General features: G+C 17.6%; 1 protein-coding gene across 5 annotated transcripts in view; it reads left to right on the top strand.

The window, feature by feature from the left end:
• LOC724823 (basement membrane-specific heparan sulfate proteoglycan core protein) overlaps positions 1 to 24890 on the top strand; it is a 318372-nt gene that overhangs the window by 199724 nt on the left and 93758 nt on the right. For all 5 annotated transcript variants that reach the window (XM_026441754.1, XM_026441751.1, XM_026441755.1 and 2 more), the window contains exon 3: positions 13663 to 13832. In XM_026441754.1, the coding sequence (XP_026297539.1) occupies positions 13663 to 13832 (170 nt within the window). The remainder of the gene's footprint in view (positions 1 to 13662; positions 13833 to 24890) is intronic.

The raw sequence follows: 24890 nt of genomic DNA, 5'->3' as shown, positions 1-24890 counted from the left end.
AAAAAAAAGTTGTTCATATGTTTTTTGTATTATAATGTATATAAAAAAATATTCTTCACTCACAAACAAAATTAATTATATCAAATTATGTCTCTTCTAAAATTATTAAACTTTTATTTTCTAAAAGTTTTTTGAAACATTTTTTTGTATTAACAACAGTTTAGCAGATATTTAAGTGAATCAATATCTAATTATATTTTTGTATCAGAAAATCGCAATCATTTATCATAATTTTGATTCATAGATAATCTGCTTAATTGTGATAATTGAAAGATAATACATATTTCATTTTATAAAGATTATTGTTCTTGAAATTTATAAAATATGTTCTAATTATGATGTAAAATCAATTCTTGTCGTTTCGATCAATAAAAAAAAGTTATTATTAACATTGAGAACATTAAGAATAATAATTTATTTTCATTCGATATTCTTTCTGTAATATTTTTTTCTTTTTTATTACTTTTCCGATATTTTAAAGTCTCTCTTTCAACATACTTTTATGCATAATGTATATATAAGTTTCTAGAAGATTATTCAGTCAAGAATAAAATTATAGTAGTTCAGAAAGAAGGCAGATACAAAAATACAGATATTATTTTCATTTTGATGATATTTTTGTTAAAAAAAATTCTTTATTTTTTAAATATTTAGAATAATAAATATTAAAATTAAATTATTTCATGATTTCAATATAATTTAATGAAAATATAGATAAAATATTGCATTATTATTATAAATTAGATATTTCAAAAAATATAACGACAATGCTTAATATAATGTTTTTTTTTAATTGTCTAATCATTGTCATGATTATTTTATCTAAAAAAATAAATAGATTAAAACAAATTATAATTATAAATATAATAAATAAATTAAACAATTATTACGAAACAAATAAATTAATTTTTAATCATTATTGCTTTTGAATAAATTGCTTTCAAATCATTAAATTTTAAAAGTAGTTCAATTTTTTAATATTCTACATATAACTTCTATATGATTAAAATTTGTTATGAAGTCTCATATATGTGCACTATGCAACATCTGGAAAACTTTAATGTATATCAGACTTAATTAAAAACTTTAATCAATCGTTATTGATTTGAATTTCTACTATGTTTAAGAACTATGTTCACTTCCCCTTTTTTCCATTTTAATTCATATTTTTTAATTTCAAAAACATATTATATTAACTTATCGTGATTTCTCTAAAGATTATGTGAATCTTATATAATTCAATTTTACAATATGAAAAATATAACGATCAAAAATTCTATTTTCAATTTTAGAAAAAACTATCACAATTTTTATTCTTTATGATAAATAAAAAAAAAATAAAGAAGAAAAAAAGAATTAAATAAATTATATAAATTTTTTAATATCTGCTATAATATCATAAAATAAAATGAAGAATCTTTTTTTTTTCCTTTTTTTCTTTTTTTAATATTTTTATTCTTCTTTTCTTATAAAATACATATAAATTTGAAACAATAAAAAATCTATAATTTTATTTATTATTACTTATTATTATTTAAAATACAAAAAAATTAACGATTAACGATTATTTTTTCTTTGATGTCCTAATTTTGCGAAAAAAGAACAAAGAATAAAAAAAAATCTTATTATCTTCGTTTAACTTTTATGAAGTGACAATAGTAAAATAATAAAAGAAGTTTCTTGTATTTTATTCTCATACAATAAAAGAAATGAAACGACAAGAAGTCTTCCTTCTTGGTGTTTCACATTTACAAGAAACAGGGAAGCATCGTTTCTAAGGTTATATGGATCGTCTCTCGTATAGCACACACCATTTTGCACGATTTACGTAACCCGGTTCGTATTTACTGCTGAAGAAAGGCACGTTCGTTTGAATAAACACACTTGTTAATGGCGGCAACTTATATTCACCGAGTCCAAAAAGATTGCGACGAAACGCGCACGGTTGCTCTTTCAGGAATTGCAATTTTTTCTTGCATCAGAGAGCAGCAAACTTTTTCATGATAATAAAGCATGTTTAACTAGTCAACACATTAAATTTTAATCTAAAGTTAATGGAAAGTTAGACTTGGTTTCAACATATAGTATCTAAAATGTTTTCGTTTCATAATATGAACATTGTGAAAGAATAATAAAAGCAAGTTAGATATCTCTAATCCTATCCTATAATTGTTCTTTGGAACTGAAAGTACAATTTATTTCTTCTTTGAGAGTAACATATACCGATATTAAGATGTCAAGAATCTGACCCATATTGATTTATCAGAAGATCGTTAAACAGTGCGCTTTCATCGAAATTAGCTACATTTATCGATAATGGTTAAAATGATATTTCAAATACAATTTAAGATCATGCTGAGACCATTTTGTATCTAATATCAAGAATAAAAATATTATAAAATAATAAAGAAACATTATTTAAATTAATTGCTCAATATTTTTAAATTAAAGAATAAATTAAAGAAAAAAAGATTATTAAAAAAAAAAGAAGGAAAAAATAATGTTTTTTATTTATATATTTATTTTTAAAAAATAAACGAATTAATCGAAAATGGTATTGAATACGCTCAATCAAAAATAGAATTTAATATTTTTTTTGATATTATTAAAAAATTTACTTTTAACATAAACAAAAATTGCACTAATATTTACAGTAATTTTTATTAATACTAAAATAGTTACAGTAATTTTTATTATTATTGATACGATAAAATGATTATCTATGTCAAAATATTAATTAAGATTTTTTTAAGGCTTTTTTTAAAATACAAATATAACAATTATATTTTTTCAAACAATAAAATTAAAATTATTTTTTTTTGCTGAATAAAATCATAAATTGCGAAAAAGAAAAATAAATATATAGAGAAAATAGAAGTCAATGAAAAAAAATTATAAAAAAAAGAAAACTAAAGGATTTACCTGGAAGTATTTAGCAATTGACAACCAGATGCAAGTAAAATTTTAAAAGTAGGAAATAAAAATAAAACTGAAAAAAATGGTAAAAAAACAAAAACTTTTAAAGTAGAAATAGAAATAAAGAAATAAGTTTTGAGAAATAGAAGTAGAAACTGAAAAATCAAATTCATTCCAAATTATAGTAAAAAACATTTAAAAACAATAAGTGTTATGATAAATATTTTTAATTACATTTTTAATTTTATACAATATGCAAAGTATTCTATAAGCATAAAATTCCTCAATACTTTTTATTTTAATTAGAAAGATCTTATATATGTATATATAATATAAAATGATTCATCTTTTCGAGATATGAAAAATGGATATTACCTTTATTTATTTAACAAATTATATATATATAGTATATAGTATATTTAATATATAGTTATACTATATATTTAACTATATATTTTTATTTTACTTCTTATCATTTATAATTATATACTTATAAAAAAAATTTAAAAGAAATAATTTAACTTTTATTAAATAAATGATTATAGAATAATATTACAGTATTATTTGAATTTTTTAATTAAAATATTTTTTGAAAAACTATATATTAAAAAAATATAATAAATAGAATTTTATTTTTTGGTGATTTTAAGGAAAAATTTAAATAAAATTTTTTTAAATATTTCAAAATTTTTATTAGATTACATAGAATTATATATTTTTTCGTTTATTTAAATATATGTATATCTATTATAGAATTTATAATAGTAAATCTAAATATAAATAGAAAAATATATTAATAAGAAAATCTAAAATAGATTTATTTCTAATTTAATTAGTATATTATAATAGTAAAAAATATATTATTATAATAAAACATAAGTGTTTATAATAGTTATTATTATAATTTATTTTTATTAAATATAGTGAAATATTTTGAGAAAAGAAAAATATACTTTCAAAATTTATTTAATATCAAAAAATACATTATTGTATATAATAACTATTATTATATATTGAATGATACAATGAATTTTAAAGATTGTGTGAAAATGAACTTTAATTTTTTAAATTATATACTTTTTAATATAGTAATGCCTTTAGCTCGTTATTTCCTAGAAAAAATTATTAAACTATATTATATTAAACTATATTAATTATTAAACTTTATTTAAAAAAAATATTAATTTAAAATATATTGTAATTTAAAATTTATAAAATTTATCATATAATTATTAAATGATTCACATCATATTTATATCATATAATTGTTATAAATAAGAAATATATAAAATTATACTCTATTGTTCATATTTTTTTTATCTTTCATATAAAAAGTTTTCATTTTAAATTATAATATAATATAATATTTTATAATCTAATAATTTTTTGACATGAGTAGTTTAAAATAATTTAAAAAAAATTATATGATTTAATAATTAATATGATTTTTATTTTTTATTAATTATGATATAACAATTATGATTTTGTTTAAAAAAACAATGATTCATGATTCATTATTTTATTTAATAAAACAATTACTTCATATAAGCTCTATCTATAAAAGAAGCTATTAATATTGCATAATATAGTATTTATTTATATAACCAAATAATTTCGTAAAAATATTTTTTTTATAATATTATTTTTTTTATTAATTTATAAAATATTATTTTTCATTTATTAAAAAAAAACTCACTTTCACTTTTATAAAATAAATATTATATAATTAAAATATGACATCTATACTATATTTATATTTTAAATATAACTTTTTACATTTATAAATGAATCATTTGAAAATTTCATTGATAATTTATAAAAATTACTTTTTCCATTTTATTTTTATTATACAATTATCTTTTCGAAATATTATTCTTTATCAAATAAAAATAATTTTATTTTTTACTTTGTTAATGTTTTATTATTTGATAATATATTTTATTATGATATTATATACCATTATATTATTTGATTCGATAATCAAATTATTATTTAGAATAATTAATATTTCAGATTAATATTTAATATTCTATATAAAATATCTTTTAATAAGGAATTTTTATAATTTTAATAAATATATTTTAATAGAATACTTTTTATATAGAAGATTATGAAAATATTATAAAAATATGAGATTATAGAACATTAAATATCACAAAATAACTCCCCATTTTTTGTTAAATAAATATATACTATTTTTCTATCTCTTTCTATTCATAATTGATAATTTCTAAAAAATTTTTGTTTCATTTTTTTATATGATATATTAAATTTTTATTATTTTAACAGTTGTATTGAATAAAATAATATTTATGTCTATTTCACTTATAAAGATGTAATAAAAAATAAATATTTTTTACATAAGAATAAAAAAAAATATATTATATATTTTTAATAATTTAAAAATCTTTGTTTATTGTATTATATTATTATGGAAAATAGTATAATAATAATTTAATTAAAATATATAAGTTATAACAATATGTAAATTACAAATATATTTTATGTATAGTATATATATATATATATATATATATAATAGTAAATATCAAGAGAATAAAAAATTAATGTATCATTCTATTTAAAAAAAATAACATCTTTTTTAAGATAGTTTGCAAACAATTTTTTATTTGTATTATTAAATTCTATTCAACTATTGATAACTATATAATTTGGAAAAAATGATATATCGATATCATTTTAAAGAAAATAATTTGTAACATATTTTTTATTTCATTCGATATATATACAAATATATATTCACTACAACTTTCCAAAAGAAAACTTCGTCATTTGTGAAATTCAAGAACATTTATACTCTAGAGTTGATAACAATTTGAAAACCTAAAGAAATGAAACAACTGATTTATGTATATGACAAATTATATTAATATCAATGTAATTGTATGGGAGTATATATATGTACAAAAAGGAAGCTAAAATGCGTAGAGAATTACTTCTATTATGTATTAACTTTCAGAAGAAACAATTTGTAATATCGAGAGTACGTTTGAATTTTAGCAAGAAATTTCGCATTTCACTTATATTAGCAATAGTGAACAAGATATTTTGACGATATTTCTCGATTTTTTTCTTGTATTATAAAAAAAAAGAAAATTTAAAAAAAAAATTTTTTTAAAAATCATAACATTTTGAATAATAAACAATAATTTTATAAAACTATTTGACAACTATTTAGTAATTAATATGGCAACTATTTGTTCTAGCTATGATATTTTTATTTGATTTTGAAGAGATATATGATTGTATTGAATACATTGAACTATAAATGAAAAATCGAGAATATTTGTGTTTTTTCAATTTTCCTTGTGATATATTTTACTTCGCAATATATATATGTATATGCAATATTGGATGGAAAAATTAAAAAGCTGAGAATTTCAGTAGAATTATAGATGTTTGATGAATATGATCATACAATTTTATTATTATTAAATTCATATTATATTTTAATTTGTATTGAAGCAATAAATGCAATATTTATATATTGTAAGGATGTTCTTGACTTTGAAATAATAAAAATTAAAAAAAATAAAAGTTTTTAAAAGCATTATAAAAAAAATTATAATATAAACAATTTACTATTATAGTATCTAATATATTGTTATACATATATAATGCAAATTTAGGTACAAATAAGAAATATTTATAAATAAATTTTTTTTGTTTATTACTTTTATTTTGTTGATATTATAAATATATATATTCGCATTATAATATTATACAATTTTAATATATATATGAATAATATGAATATGAATATATATGAATTTAATTGATTTTAAATTATATAAAATTATATAATTAAATATAAAATTATATACAAATTTATATATATAAAATTTAAAAAATTATAAATACAAGCATTCTATCTAAATTTTTATATCATGATAATTATATAGATAATGCAGCATTTAAAATATCCATTATATTTCCATTCTATTATAATGATTTAGATAACAATATCATCTCTGCAGAATAATTGTAAGTTAGCGAGATAAGAATAAAAACTAATAGTCCTTTTAAATCTTCCGTCTTCTCGTTAAATATTTCACAGATGTTAAAACATTTTTAATATAATCTAGGACTTCGTGAACTTCTTGATCAATGCTTTTCTTCGAAACTATCTTAATGTCGATGAAACGGATGTAAGATGTTGATTCAAGTTGGCAAAAAGTATCGAGCATTTCAACAAATGGCATCTATCATATGATTCGTTTCAAGCCATTAACAAGCGCCTTAACTTTTTCTTGAAGCATTTCAAAACCGAAGTTCAGAATCAGAACAAGGCAGGTTAACGAACTTATTTACAATTATTATTTTGAAATGACTTCTATTTTAAAACATCTTATATCTCGAATCTCTATTGAGAACATAAAATATCTTTTTTACTATTTTTCAACTGATTTATAATTAATGTATTAACCATTTTATCTTTTATGATTTATTCATACATAGCTTGATAATTTTTTCAAATTTAAATAATTTCTTCCTAAGAAATTTATAAATGAAATAAATTTTATATAAATTTTAAAATAAAATTTTGAATATAAATTTTATTTTAAATAAGATTTTTAAATAAATTTTAAATATCAAGAATCATTGGATTTTTCTAATTATAAAATCATAATTATTTTATATTTAATTATTTTACTTATACATTTTATCTATATACTTATTTATATATTTTATATATGTAGATATCCAATAAAAGCAATAAAGATTACATGAAATATTTGTTTATTTATTTATTTCTGCATCTTATTTATTTATTTTTACTTTTTAATTAATAACTTATATATATTTTATATTATTCTTTCTTATTCTATTATGACTTATTATTTCTTCTCTCTAACAATTATATTGTAATAAATTTGAAATTCCAATTATAAATTTGGCAAAATATTATTTCTTGCATATATCTTGTACTATCAAATTTCTTCATTTTTTTTAAATATTAAATTGCAAATCACATTAACGTTATTTTTTTATAAAATATATATTATTAAAAATATATTAATCTTTTTATCTATCATTAATAATCTAAATAAACATGTAATTTTATCAAATAAGTTCTGATAATTATTAATTTTAATATATCATTGCAATTAAAATTAAATAAAAAGTTGATTTTAAAATTATGGAATTGAGATAAAAAATTTTATAAATTTTTCGGAATTTATTAAGATATAAAAGATTATTAAGATATATAAAGAAATTCGTGCAGATATTATGGTTATATACTCTCAATAAAATTTCAATGAAAATATCATTAATTTAAAATATAATCTTTAAAATTATATCGTTATAGAAATTGGAATATAAATTGAATATGCGTATGTATTTTATAAATTTTTATTTCGAATATTTATGTTATATGAAAAAAAATATCTTTCAATTCCTTTTTTTCTTTTTATTAAACATTTCATCAATATATGAATTTTAATATATGGAAATCTATTTTAATTCTACATAAATATTTTATTTACATAATTATATACATCCATATAAATAATCTTCTAGTTTTTAAAATTATATCTTTTTAAATTCTTTCTAACAATAAATTAAAAAATAAATTTAACAATTAAGCAATTAAACAATTAATAATTAATAATTAAATAATTTAAGACAAAATTCAAATATTTTCAATATTCTTCTCTTTCAATAAAATATTAAAATTTTCAAATACTATTTCAAAAACTTACCATATCAAATAAAATATTTCATTTTCAGAATTATATTCATATTATATTCATAATTTTATTATAATTATATTCATAAAATAAATAGAATTATTTACTATTTAAAATAATATTTTATCTAGCTCTTCTATTTTATATATGATAATAATTATATATGATAATAATTAAAATATTATAAATTTATAAATATTGTAAATAATAAATATTAAAACGATAAATAAATATTATCATTTTATATATACTTTAATAATATTAATATTTTCATATTCATTTGTTATCATTTCAATATTGATAGAAAATTATAATTTTGATAATAGTTATGAGATTATATAATACAAATGAAAAACAATATGTTATTTATTTCTGTTACTGTTATTTAAAAAGAAAAAAAATATTTGAAATTTAATTCATAAATAAATAGTTAAAATATATTAAAAGTTGAAAAACGATTTTAAACCGCTACTTGTAAAATAGTCATCGATCACTTGAAAATCATAGATTGTAGAAGCACATTTTACAAGCTGTTATCGTTTCATCAGACTGATATGACATTCAAATTGATTTGAAGCAGCTATATTTAGTGCGTTTCTAGACGTTTGCACGAATGAAAACTCGATGACGGTATTGATCAAAAGCGAAATATTTTTTTGCACGTCGCATGTTCCGCTATAGCATAGCACCAATTACCATCCTTTTTACAAGAGTTTATCGACCGACCGATATTACTTGAATTTCTTATGACTAGATGTTTCGTGTAACATACCTTTTTAGTAAAAAGGCAACAATGAGAGTACCAGGACAAACGAATTGAGTGACGGGTGAAAAAGCCAACCATTAAAGGACTCTTGAACGAAAACACGCGATTCTGTCGCAAGTCTGGCTATACCAGCGATTAATTATCGATTCAAATTTTAGTCGTGTCCGATTAATCATGCCGCAGCTGCAAAGCTGTATTTAAATTCCTATAATATTGTTTCAATGAATTCTGGAAATTCTGAAAACAAGGAAAGTCTACTTTGCTCTGATTCACGAATGATGTTTTAGGAACCAATAAATATTTCACTAATAACTTAAAATAATTTTAATTCTTCTTTCGTAACATTATATAGAATTGCGTAAATTTTTATTAAGAATATCTTTTTTTTAGTTATAAAAATAAGAATTATTTATATATTTAGTATAATTTAAAAATAAATGTTTATTAATGATATTGAAGAAATATTAATATATGTATCTTTTATTTTGAATAGTCAAATATTTATAAATTACAAAATTAATTCCAATAATCAATTAATAAATTATAAAATTATAAAATAGTTTCTTACTTTTTAAAATTTTATTATAGAAGAATAATTTTTTATAATTTCAAAATATTTTTATTAAAGAATAAATTAAAAAGAATATAACAATCATATATAATTAATAAATTTATAATCATTCATAATTAATAAATTTCAAATTTTAAGTTTGTAAATGTATCAAATTATTATTTGTAACATTAATTATTTAAAATAACGCAAAACATTGATATGAAAATGCATTTATCGAACAAGTTTAAAAAAATTAAGCTCTGAGATAAAGAACATAAAGAAAATATGCAATTCATGATAAGAAAGAAAAATGATCAATTTCCGTTCTAAAAATTTGTTGTTTGTAAATTTTTAATTCAGATACTAAAATAATTCCTGTGAAAAAAATTCTATTAACACATTTGCGTCACTAATAAGTTATCGAATATTGATTACATCAATTCTTTCAGACACGTTTTCATTAAAATTCAAATTCCGCTGTAATACATAGTCTAGTGAATAATAATACCTTGCACAAAGAGAATTTACAATTGGACATCTTCATGATGAATAGAACTAATTAAAATCGATGAAATAAAGATTGATTTGTCTATCTTGAATATCTGAATACTCACATTTTACACGATGATATTTATAATAACTAATTAAAAAAAAAGTGAATTATATTTGCAATATAAAAGTCAACATTAAAAGTTCAAATAGAAGATTATAAAAAATAGAAAATTCAATCAATCAAAATTATATATAATTCAATTCTATTATTTTTTTATTGTTTATTTTTCATTACTAATAAAATTCTAACTAATAAAATACTAATATGATATATACAAATATTATTAAAAAAATATTTTATTATCTAAATGATGAATTGTTTTCAAGAAGAACTTCAAAAAGAATTGTTATATACTTGAAAAAAAATTATAAATTAAATTTATTTAAATATTGCAAAAATATTGATGATTCAAATTTTAAAATTATATATATATATATATATTCGTTATTAGAAATAAAATTACAATTATTTTTCTGTATAAAATTATTTATTCTTTTTATAAAATTTAATCAGATTTTGATTATTTTTTACTTGTTCTATATTTTATATCATATTTCTTACTCTAATTATATTTGAATTGCGAAAATTCTGAAAATCAATTCAAAAGATGTTTTTGTGAATATTACAAATTAGATTAAAAGTTTACACAATGGCAAACTGCATTCAAATTATAGTGAAACAAGAACTACGTCAATTTGTGAAAACTTTATTAATGGAGAGGAGAATGAGTTCAAACTAAACTACTACAACTATTTGAATGACTAGAATTAGTGAGACTTCACGAAACTGCAACAAGTAATTGTAGATACTATAGATACTTATACAATACTATAATCATATCTTTATTCATAAAATTAAAAGATTATTCATTTTTGAAAAACTATTAATAATTTATCATAATTTTTAATATATATATATATATATATATATAATAATAATATATAATATAATATAATATAATATATAATATATAATATATAATATAATTATATTATATAACCAATTTGAATTCATTTTAAAGATAGAATCTTTAGTTTTTATGTTTGAATTGAATTTTGAAAATAAAATTGATTTATATCAATTTGATTTATTATTAATTCTCTTATACTGAAATGGCAAATAGAAATAAAAATGAAAATTTTTTTCTCAATTCTACAAATTTTATACATAAATTGATTTTATATATATATTCTACAAATATTATATATAAATTGATTTTATATATATATATATATGTATATATATATATAATATGTATATAATATAATATATATAATATATATAATAATATATATATATATATAAAATATATTTAATATCGTTAACTTCAGAGACGAGTGGCTTTGTATGTATACTACTATTAAATAGGGTTCTTAGAATTTTGTCAATTGAGAAATTTATTTTTAAACATTTAAAAAATTGGAAAGTTCTTTAATTTAAATTAATAATATGTCACTATAAGAATAATATTCAAAAGTGGATCTTGGTAATTATTTTCGATATTTCCAGATGCCCGAGCAAGGAAACCCAGACGGCCATACACTAATAGACAGTTTCGCACATTCTTTTTCCAAAATATTTACGAGCGAATTATAGGGAAATTATTCAGGTCATCTTCCTTCAAAGAATAACTACATCCTTTTGGATTCTTAATCTTTTGCAGATTTGAAAAATGAAGAAAAGATCCAAGTTCTTGTTATAATAGTTTTGTTCTGATGAATTATTAGAATATAAATATAGAATTATATAATATAATTAAAATTAATAGACTCTCATATAATGATTTAGACACACACATAAAAATGTATAATTTAGAAAAAATTCACTTCGCGTAGTTAGCACAACTAAAATCTCGTTTAATACTATTTCGTATAATAAATTTCAAAATTCAATAAATTGAATTCGTTTTTATTTTTCCAATTTGGAATGATCGTTTGACCTAGTTAGAAAAATCTTAGTTAGCATTTCATGTGCAAAATTAATCAATTCCGAAAAATCTACGGAATCGACTATGAAGAATATATAAATAAATTTGTTAAATATATAATATATTATAGTATATAATTATAATATATAATATATACATTATAACATATAATTAATTTATACAGTATATAAAATTAAATGGATTTGAATAAACATACAAGAACAATATAAAAAAATAATAACTATCTTGCTAACTAAAATTAATACTTATTTTTAAATATAACAGATACAAATTAAATCACATATACTACATATATATTAAATATATAATAAATATATATTAAATACACATTAAGCACATATTAAATTTAAGCACATATATACTTAAATTGTACATTGAAATATAATGAACAATTTCATGCTATTAATTATATCGGACTCATTTTCATTTAAAATGCAATAAAATAGCAATGAAAAGTTGTATGGCAAGTTGTATGGCTTTTAAAAAATATAAGTTATAAAAAATATTATAAAAAACTTTATTATAAAAGATGTTATAAAAGACTTTGTTTTATATGAGTAAAATATATACTTTCATTCTAAAATGAATTACAAACAAAATTTATCAAAATATTAAATTTATTTAAATGTATAAAATATTGCAGGAAAAATAAATCAGTTTTCTATTCTATTTCTTTTTTCTAATATAAAAATATGTTTAAAAATATTCAATTCTAAAATATAAAAATAAAAATTTTATTTTTTAAAAATGAGGCTATATAAAGTATTATAAAATTTTTGATTGAAAATTAACAATTTTTCAATCAAAATTTAGTAATCTCTCTACAGAACAAGTTATAAATCTGTATAAGATAAATATAATTTTAAGAAATAATTATTAAAAAACTTAAAAATCTAAAATTCACTCTTAAATTGTCTTATAAAAGATTAATAATAAATAAGGAAATCTTTAGGGCTTATATTAATTTTTATTTTATTAAGAATATTAGATCTATTAAATAAAATAAATATAATATATGAATAATTAATTAAATGAAATTATTATTTTTATACATCATATAAAATATTTTATCTTGCTATCTCAAAATATCGTAAACTGTGTTTCAATCTATCTTCGTAATAAAATTATGCAATAATAAATAAATAAAATAACGACATTGATGTAACTTACTAAGAACAAAATCCTCTTAACGATGTTTATTACTTTTGGCAGAATGCACAGCGAAAAACGGAGGGTCGGTAGTAGAGCATCATCCGTCTTCTTATTGGGAGCAACCCTTTAGTCAGCCTTATTTCGACAATACGACAAAAAGCGAAACCACGACGACCGTCGGCCAAACCGCTTTTCTTCATTGCAGAGTGCGCAATCTTGGTGATCGTGCTGTAAGTTCAAATTTCCTTATTGCTTAACTCCCAGTAATTTAATAAGTATACAAAAGTGTTACACGGCTGAGTAATTAGTTAATGAAAGATATGATGTTTTGTTTTCCATTACGTTTTTTATTTCATTTTCTTGTTTTTTCTTTTATCAATATATATATATATATATATATATATATATATATATATATATATATATAGTTATAATAATAATATATATATATAATATATTACATAATATTTTATATATTATATATTTATATATTTATATATTTATTTATATAGTAATAATAATTTCAATGCTCATCAAAAACAAAGTTAAAATAAGTTTCAAATAATTAATTTTTCTTTAACTCTAAAAAGCGATAATAATTGAAACCAAAGATTTATTATTAAAAAATTATGCTTTTGCATTGGACAAAATTATTCATCTTACTAATATTAAATTTATTATGTTAAAAATAAATAAAATATGTAAAGTAAAACTCATATAATATTATCATATATTTATTTAATAATTAAAATGAAATTTTTGAATAAAATAATATAAGAAAATCAGTAAATTCATTTTGCTAATGTGATAACTAAAGAATTTACATACATACCTAACTTCTATTGCCAAATTTATATTCTTTCTAAATGACTTATAAAAAATTTCAAAAATGTCAAAAATTGAGCATAACCAAATTATTAGATTTATTCTCTTATAGAAATATTGAAATATTTTATATATAAATAGGACACATGGTAATAAATTGAAAAGCTAAATAATTAATTTAAAAATACTACTAATTTGTAAAATAGTACAAAAAAATTTAGATAATTGAAACAACGTTAACTATATCTAATATAATGCTAGCATTACTGATAAAAAAAAAGCAGAAAATCTTCATAGTATATATAAATTCATATAATATAACAGAAATTATGAATATAAATATATGAATAATAATATATCAGATCTGAAACATCTAAAAATAGATGTTTTTCAACATATTACATAGAAATACAGACGCATACAATGATTCAAATTACGTTAGATAACACCATTTAAATCTCATATAAGAAATTAAACTGTAAACAATTAAAGAAAAAAGCAAATTCCTCAATAAGCAATAATAACATAGAAGACATACCATAAACATATATGTATGCATGTACACAATAAAAACAATTCTCTCATTTTTTATATTTGATTTTATCAATGCTTAGAACAGTAATCATATTATTTATATAATAAATTCGGTGACAAAATTATACTATATTATACTACATCATAGTATGCATTCTCGGATGATTATATATCTGCAATTTTTTCTGTTTCTCAAGACTAATTTATCCAAATTTTATATATATATTAAATATCTGTTCTTTAATAATGTACAGAAAAATCAAATATTTTAACTTTCTATAAAATCTGTTTAAATCGAAAAATGAATAGAACAAAATGATAGCACACATCTAAAAAAAGAAATAAACAAATATTTTTGTTTGAAAATGAAAAGATTTTTGGTATATTTTTATGCACTGAATCTGAATCTGAGTATAAAAATCATATATATGAAAGATTAAAATAAAAATAAATGAATAAAAAATATTGATTTTTACGAATTTCAATTATATTTATAAAATATAATTTAAAAAAAATAATACTATTTTTTCCAATATTTCTATCAATTATATATATTCTTCACTTGTAAAATCAAATTTAATTTACCATCATAAAATTTTTTTCTTGCGATACGTTCTTGCTTTGAAATTACATTTTTAATTTCCTACTGATAATAAGGAAAAAATTTTATTTTGAAAATTCTATTTTATTTTTTTCAAAGAGACTAATAAAATAAAAATATGGATTATGATTTTTCAAATATCGAAGCAAATACTTTTCGAACTTCTATTTGAATATAATTAAAAATGGAATAACTTCAGAGTGATATATTTTGGCAAAAGTCCTGATAATAAATCAAATTTGACTTCACAAGAAAAGTATTAATGGAGTTGATAAAAATATTGAAAAAAATTACTTTCTTTGACTATGTCCTTATAACATAATAAACAATTTTTATGTCTGGATTCAGATTTAAAAATTCTTTTTAATTTCATCAATTTTTTTTAAATCAAGAAAACTTATTAATCTTAACTTGTTAATTTTTTTAGACATATCATTATTTTATTTATTTTCTACTTAAACAAATAAAATTTATAAAAAAATGCTAGCTGCAATTTAAACTTTTATTATTAAGAAAAAAATAAATTACATTTAAAATTTGAATAAATTACATAGATTTTAAATAAACATTATTTGTTATAGAATATGCTATTACTTTGTTTGAAAATATATTTATAAATATATTTATATATATATTTATAAAATATATATATTTATATATATTTTCAATATAAAATATATAAATATATTTTACATTGAAGTAAAGTTCATATATGTATCAATGTTAACATATGTTAATATGTAGTTTTATCAGTTTTAATCTATATATACCAAGAATAGATATGCAAAATTTAATAATTGAAGTTAAGAATAAAGTTATTTCAATAAATTACTTCAATAATTTATTATTCAAAACTTTGAATAACTGTAGTGCCAAATGGCCAGGATTATATAAAGAGGATCAATTACAATACGAATAAATTATTCAAGCATTTTAATAAGTAATTGATTAAAGTAATTTTAATTAAAATAACTTTATTCGAAATTTTTAACTAATTATTTTTTCAACAATTAATATTTAACTCTGAGCAATATCAAAATTGATTGGTTATTAATTTCTCTTCAAGTCAATTATGTTAATATCTATATATTCTATATATTCAGTGATATATTCGGTTTATATATTCAGACATAATCAATGAATATAATATTCATATGTCTGAAATATAAAATTTCTATAAAATTCTATAATAAAATATATGTAATTGCTAAGTAAATAATATAACGCTGCTACTATTTCAAGATGCACCGATCAATAATTCATAGATAAAATAAAAAAAAGATACCTATCGATTATTCAGTTAACAATAGAATCGATACTTACAATAAGAGCTCATAATATAAAAATTATATAAAAATATAAAAATTCATATAAAGATAAAAATTTAGAAGCATAGAAGTATAGAAATAAATATATGAAAGTTGGATTTTTTGAAAATAAATTTTTAGTGAAAATAAAAAAATCATTATCTTTTAAAGATTGAGTATATCTTTTTTTTCAATAAAAAAATCACATTATTTATTAAAAAATAGAATATTAATAAATACAGAGATATTAAAAAAAACTTTGGAAAAAATAAAAAATAATTTCAAAAGTCAACAAATTTTAAAACATTATATTATTTATTATAAAATAAAGATTTTGAAAATCTGTTATAATAATTAAATTGTGTTAAATTTTTCTAAGTATGATTTTAAAATTATGTATGATTAATTTTAATTATACATAAAATAAATAAATAAATAAATAATGTAAAAATAGAATAATAAAATGAAATTATTATTGTTTTTTTAATTATATGATTATTAAAAAATTAAAAAGATTTTATTTATATTGTTTCATTTTCTATTTTCTATTTTAAAGCAAAACTAAAAAAAAATTTATTTCATTAAATACCTTTTTAAAATGAAGTTGAAAATATATAAAAAAGTTTTAAATACAATATATTTTTTCCTCTTCCCTCATAAATAAGAATTTAAAAAACAATAGAAGAAATCAGATAAAGTATAAAAAGATGATAAAATATAAAAATTAACTTTAAAAGCTTAAAAATATATAATAAATAATAAATAAATAGAATAGTAATATTTCTTCTTTCTCTCTATATTACATTAATTATGTATTTATTAAATTATAATACAAAATATAACATTTTATATATAATTTCAAAACCAATTTATTTTATAAACATTTCATTTGAAATTATCAATAAATTCATTTTTACATATCATATCTATTTTTCAATTATTAAAATATGTATATATATGTATATATTTATTAGAGACGTTTTATAAAAATAACTGATAATTTAATAATAATCTTTCAAAGAAAAGCGATCTTTGAATGTTTTCATTTTCATTTATATTTCAGTGGCTTTTGAATATTGTTTAAAATAACAAAATGTATGTAGTTGTTGCGACAAACAACAGTGAACGTAGTGTTGCCAAGTTGATTTTACTCCTGCGAATATAAACGCCTGTTTCTCGTAGATAGAGAACCGTGCACGCGGTACGATAGCTGAAGTGGAGCCAAAGTGAAGGGAAATCTGATTTATCGTCGATTACGATCGGTGATTGGATTCTGACGGGTTCCTGTGCGTCATGCGGTGATGCATGAATAACATCGATAACGAGTAATGTTACTACTCGACGTTGACCCATGCACTTATCTTCGAAAGTACTTTTCCATTATAAGATATTCACGGATAAAATATGGGAAAATTTTTTTCTATAATTTGAAAAAAGAGCATAAACATCTAATTGTTTCTGATAATTAATTGAAATTTCTTATTTGTTTTATTTTATTATATTATTATTCTTAATCGATTATATGAAATTTTTATTCATAAACAATCATATTTATGAAACTAAGTTTAGAAATAGAAATACGAAATTCTTGTAAACTTTTTTATAATTTAATATAAATTGAAAATTAAATATTTATTTTTTATATATGGTACTTTATTTATAAAAAGAAACATTACAAAATATGAATGAAATGAACTTATGTAATAAGTTCAAAAAATTCAATATTTTAATTTAAATGATTTAAGTTAAAATATTGAATTTTATAAAAGTATTTTTATCAGTCAAAAATATTTTATTGTTTCATTTTGTGACATAGAAAACATATTCTTATTTTTCTGATATTAAAATAAATCTAAAATTCGAATTTTTTAAAAAAATAATCAAAATAATGAAAAATAGCGTTAGTTTTTTTTAATTTTTATAATTTTTGACAATAGAAATATTATACAAATAATTTAGAATATATATTATATAAATTATAGTATTCTGATAAATATTAGGATATTAATTATATTTAACTATATCTTTTTAATAAAAACATAAATGTTCCATTTAATCTCAGTATGATACTGACCTTAAAAAAAAAGGCATAGCTTATAAAAATGTATAATAGGAAGTGTATATAAATGAGAAATATCATAAATTAATTAAAATATAATAAATAATTTTCTATATAAATGACAAATATTTTAGTATTTTGAGTATTCATTATGGAATCAACGAGTGCAGCTGATACATTTTACTCAATTATTGTTTTTCGAGATTAATTTTTTTCACATTTCATGTATTTATTTTTATTTCTCTTTTAATGATACAACATTTTTTTTATAAAAAAACTGAACTTTCGTTCTCTGATTTTGAATATTATTTTAACTATATTCCACATTTCTTTATATTTTTCTCTAAATTTAAAAAAGTTTTTCTTTGTCATTTTGTATTTTGTTTATACACTCAATGTGCTTTGAATTATTCAGAATAATTATAAGCTATTTATTTATATATTTATTGTCTTTTCATCATTATTGTATAGATCATTATTGTATTGAATCATCATTATTGTATTGATTTTTGAAATTGATAAAATTATATTTAACAATTTCTGATATAAAGTCATCTTCAATTGTTAGAATATAGAAATTCTGTGAATATTTGATTGATTGAAAAACTATGAAAATATGTTGATGAAAATATATAATATTGTTTAAATTGTATAAAATAAATTAGTATTTTTTTCCTGAGTTAATATTATCAAACTATATTCAAAAGAATCATGAGAAAAATCGATTTTATATAAAATCGATAAAATCGATAAAATAAAAATACAAACAATGAGGAGGAAAAGTATTCACAAAATATATATATATATATGTACAATGAAATAAAATGAAATAACTTTTTTAAAATTGAATCAAATCATTTTAATTTTCAGAGATATTATAAGAAAGATATTATTAGATAATGTAAAAAAAATCTTTTAAATTAAATTTTGAAGAAAAAATATATCATAAATAAATCATGATTTTTATTTTTTTATTTTTACTTATGATGAAAAAAAAAATTAAAAATATATTCTTTGTAGTTCTAAGAAAATTATATATACATTTCATTACAAAGTTTCATCAAAATCAGTTAATGTTACTATAAATTATAAATAATCGAAAATGCTAAAGTCCGCAGTTTTTCATAATTTTTGATTTATCTATAACTATAAATGAATCTATTATATTTATAATATAATAAACATATTCATTATAAGAAAGATAAAAAAAAATTAAAAAATTAAAAATCATGATTTTTATTTTTTTTATCAGAATTCCAACCAATTTTTTAAAAATTGATTTTATGTAATAAAATTATCTATTATCTAATAACTTTTATGACTATATTATTTAATAAATTATTTTTTATTATTATTTTTTAGATATTAAAGATAATAATAAAGATATTAAAAAAATTCAAGTTTAAAAAAAAAGATTTTAAAAAAAATAATACATATAATGAAAGGAAAAAATATAGGAATATTATTTTTTTTCATTGTTCGTTTTATTGAAGTTATACTGTAGTTTTATATTGAGGTAGTATAAATAAACTTATCTTTTAATTATTACTAATGCACTCATTATCAATAAAAAAATTTCAATAACATAAAGTTTTAAGAATGATTTATAGAAATTTTAATATGATTTAGGATTAATTCAATATTTATTTATTTTATTCATTTATTTTATATGAAATACATTATTTATATAAAAGTTTTTCTTATTTCATTCTTATAATGTTAACACTAATTGAGCAGTCTCTTCCAATGATCGAATTCTCCTGAATTTACTAAATTTTCATTCTTCAATAGTAAATTTTTTTGTTTTGATAGATCAAAAATATGAGTTATAATTCTATATGTCATATTTCTATATGTTTTTTATTAGATTAACAATTAATTTTTTTGCAAATACTTACAAATTTTTCCTTCATTTTCTTTGTTTTTCTTAAATACTAGTATAAAATTATTTTATATAATTGATATGAATTTATTAGAAATATGCAAAATATGAAAAAAATTCATGAGTGACAATAACTTAAAGAATTCGTTGCAAATTTCTCATCAAAAAAATCTATTCTACTTTTATTAACATTAGAGTAAACTATAATTTCTAGTTTCTATTTCTAATTTTCGAAAAATATTTTATATTGAAAAAATTAGTATTGCAGTTTTACTTTTTTTTTTTTTTTGCTATGTGGTAATAGTAATTTTCTTATCTATATGCTAATCCAGTTTCTTTCATCTTTTTGGATAGAAACATTGAAACAATCTTTTTCTTTATTTTTTTTCTTTTTCTTTATTATTTCAATGTGCTAATATTTGAATTTATATTTCAAAAAAAATATCTATTTCTATAGATGAGAACACATGAATTGAAAATCTGAATTTTTGAAAATTATTTATACTCTGAGTTAAGATTAAATTTATCACAATTCTCTCTGTGGGATATATATATATATATATATGTATGTATGTATATATCTTGAAGCAAAAAATCTTCTAAAATTTATAAGAATTTCGTTAATTATATCCTGACAATTTTATATAAATTTATTGAAATATAAGAAATAAATGTTACTTATTGTATACTTATACTATTACCTATTGTATACTTATACTTACACTAATCTTGCTTTTTCCGTTTTCTCGATCGTTAAATTTTAATATAGATAAAAAGAATAAATCTTTTACGTTTATAACTATAATATATTCCTGCTACATTGATAAAGAAAAATATTTCAATTTTCATGATTTCAATTGAATATAAATGTAAAAATTAAATGGCTTAGAAACTTTCAATTCAATCAAATCGATATTAATCAAATAATAAATCTTCTTTTTATATTTCATATATATTGTGATTTATTATAAAATAAACATATAACAATATATTATCATCAATAAAATATAGATTTGCTTTTTTTTTAAACTTTTAACCTTTGGCTATATTTATATTCCAACAATTAATAAAATGGAATATATTTATATTTTATAAATACTATTGAAAGTATATGTATATATATATTCAAAAATTATTTTGAAATTTAATTTTATCACAAATTTTATAAGATGTAAATATTTTTATTATTTATGATTATTAGATTATATACGGTACAATAATCTGTACAATTGGAAAAATAGAACAATAAATATATTATTTATCTTAATATCATTGTTAGTATAAATAAACATGATATTATTATATTATTAAAATTAAACTTTACTTTAGATTAATATAATGTATTGTGAACAATACTATTTGTAATTTTGCTAATATTGTAAGATGTATTATCAAACCATTAAATATGAAATATATGAAATATATAATATTTTCTGAATTTATTTATTTCTTTGTTCAGTACAAATGTATTAGAATAAATAGTAATTTTAATTTTTATTGAATTGAAATAAAATACTATTAGAATAAATATATTAGTAAAAATGTAATAAAAAAATATTTAACATTTTTATATTTTGCAATTATAACATATTATATATTAAAATCAAAATCGTAAATTAAAAGTTAATCACTTGTAAAAAAAAACACAATGTTATATTCAAAGAGCTCTTTCTTTTAAACATGAAAGCTTTTAAGCAATATTATATTTTTTTTTATACGATGTAAATCTAATTTTTGAAGAACATCATAAAATAATTTTTTTTATAAATATATTTTTTTCGATTAAATTTTGAACTTATATTATATTATTATATAAGTTATATTATATTACTTTTAATTTTTATGTTTTCAAATAATCGCAAAAAATACATTTTCTTTAATGTTCTGACTATACCACGCCAATTCTTTTCAGAATTTTAAGCGTAAATTAATACGTGTTTGATGGATTATATTCAATCAATTAAGATTCGTATTTCAACTGTTAATGACGTAAATATAATTTTGATGGAAGATCAAAATCTAATAGCATGAGCATTATGTCAGAACACGAGATTTAAAAATATATTTGTTTTATGGTAAAATAAAATTTTGTACATGAATATAGTAAATATAGTAAATATTTAATTTCAATTGATTTTGAAAAATATATAAAAATATAAAAAATTTAAAACTCCTCTTTTTTAAACTTTTTCTAAATAAAAACATTAAAAAAAAGCAATATACTATAAGTAAAATACATTTTAATTTACTTAATATTTATTTTGCTATTGCAGTTTAATGACTATTCTTAATTTTGACTATTCTATTATAATTTATTCTTAAATAAATTCATTTTATCATTAAAATCAAATGAAGAAAATCAAAAAAATAATAATTACTTTTTTTTATTATTACTTATTTTACTATTATACATATACATCTATAAATGAATTATTATTTATCAATGAATATATTATTACTTTTTCTTTTAATATAAATTTATTGCGTCAAATAAAATATATATAATAGGTGAACTGACTAAAAATGTTCATAAGTAATAATAGATAATTTTTGCAAAAATACGATTCCAATTCATTAGAGCGTAGATATTTTCCAGAAATAATTACATTATTGTAACATGTTATTTATTCGTAGAAGAATATGGGTATTCAATGAAAATAAACGAAAAACAATCTTTGAATAATAGAAATTGCAATGATTAAAATTACAATAATAGTGATATTAATATCATTTTTATATGTCTATTGTTTGTAATTTCAATTCAAAAATTGTTTTATATTTATTTCTGCAGAAATAAGATAAGATCTGAAAGAAAAAAGAAATACAATAATAATGTAATTTAATAATAATTTTATTTAGAATATTCAGACGGCATATGTTTGAACTATCATTTAATCTTTCAATTATAATTCTTTTTTTTTGATTGTATAAAACTTATTAATAATTATTAATAAACGATATAATAACTTTATATTATTTAAATAATTTAGAATTTTTTATAAGATATTATTATTTAGCATACTTAATGAAACCGGCAAGCTTGTTGAATTCTTTTAATATTTTTAAGATACAAATTAATAAAAAATAATTTTTAATAAAAATTGCTATTTTATTATTTATTTTATTAAAAAAATTTTATAAATATGTAAATATTTTTATGAAATAAAAATTTAATTATTTAATAAAAGATTTAAATAATTAATAAAAGTATTTTATTATATCAAGTTAAATAATGAAATCGCTCATTTGTAAAATATAATAAATATTTTATTAAAAGAAATTTGAATTTTTTCTATAATTAAAGATATAGGTCATTAAGGTTAAAATTAGTGTTTGAATATTTTATAGTAATTGTATTTAATTGCTATTTCTTTTGTTTTGAAAAATTCAATTGTTTTTTCAATAAAACTTTTAAATTGATAATAATTTGGTATAATTTTGTTAATTTCTAATATGTATATAAAATCTATGTGATATTATATAAAATAAAGCAATAAAATTTAATATATAACCGATTTACTCATTTACTATAATGAGAATAAATGATTATTACAATAAATCTATATATATACAAACAATAATATATTGGTAGCTGAATTCATAGATTTAAGATATAGACATACACAAATATAATTTGAAGATTATCTTCAATAATAATAAAATTTAAAAAAGGATTTATTTTATTAAATATCGTTGAAAAAAATGACATTCAATAATAAAATGTTAAATATATAATTTTCTTTTTCCTTTTTTATAAAATAAAAATTTATGAAGAAAAATGATCTTTATTTTAAAAAAAACTTTAAATAACAATAATAACGTCAAGAAAACAAGAAATAATTAGGATAGTTGTATTTCCACTTGAAACTTCATGAAACTTTTGTATTTAAAATCTTTTCTCTAAAAATACATTATTCTCAAGATTTATAAATATATATATTTTAATATTTTTGAATATAACCTATTTTCTCGGTATTTGTAATAGAATATAAATATTATATTTCAATATAATTTTTTTACCAAAAATAAATTTAGTATTCATAATATCATATTATTATATATATATATGTATCACATTTT

Source organism: Apis mellifera, linkage group LG7, assembly GCF_003254395.2.
Source record: "Apis mellifera strain DH4 linkage group LG7, Amel_HAv3.1, whole genome shotgun sequence".
NCBI lineage: Eukaryota > Metazoa > Arthropoda > Insecta > Hymenoptera > Apidae > Apis > Apis mellifera.
Note: the sequence above shows the minus strand (reverse complement) of the source record. Positions and strands in the feature narration are given on the sequence as shown.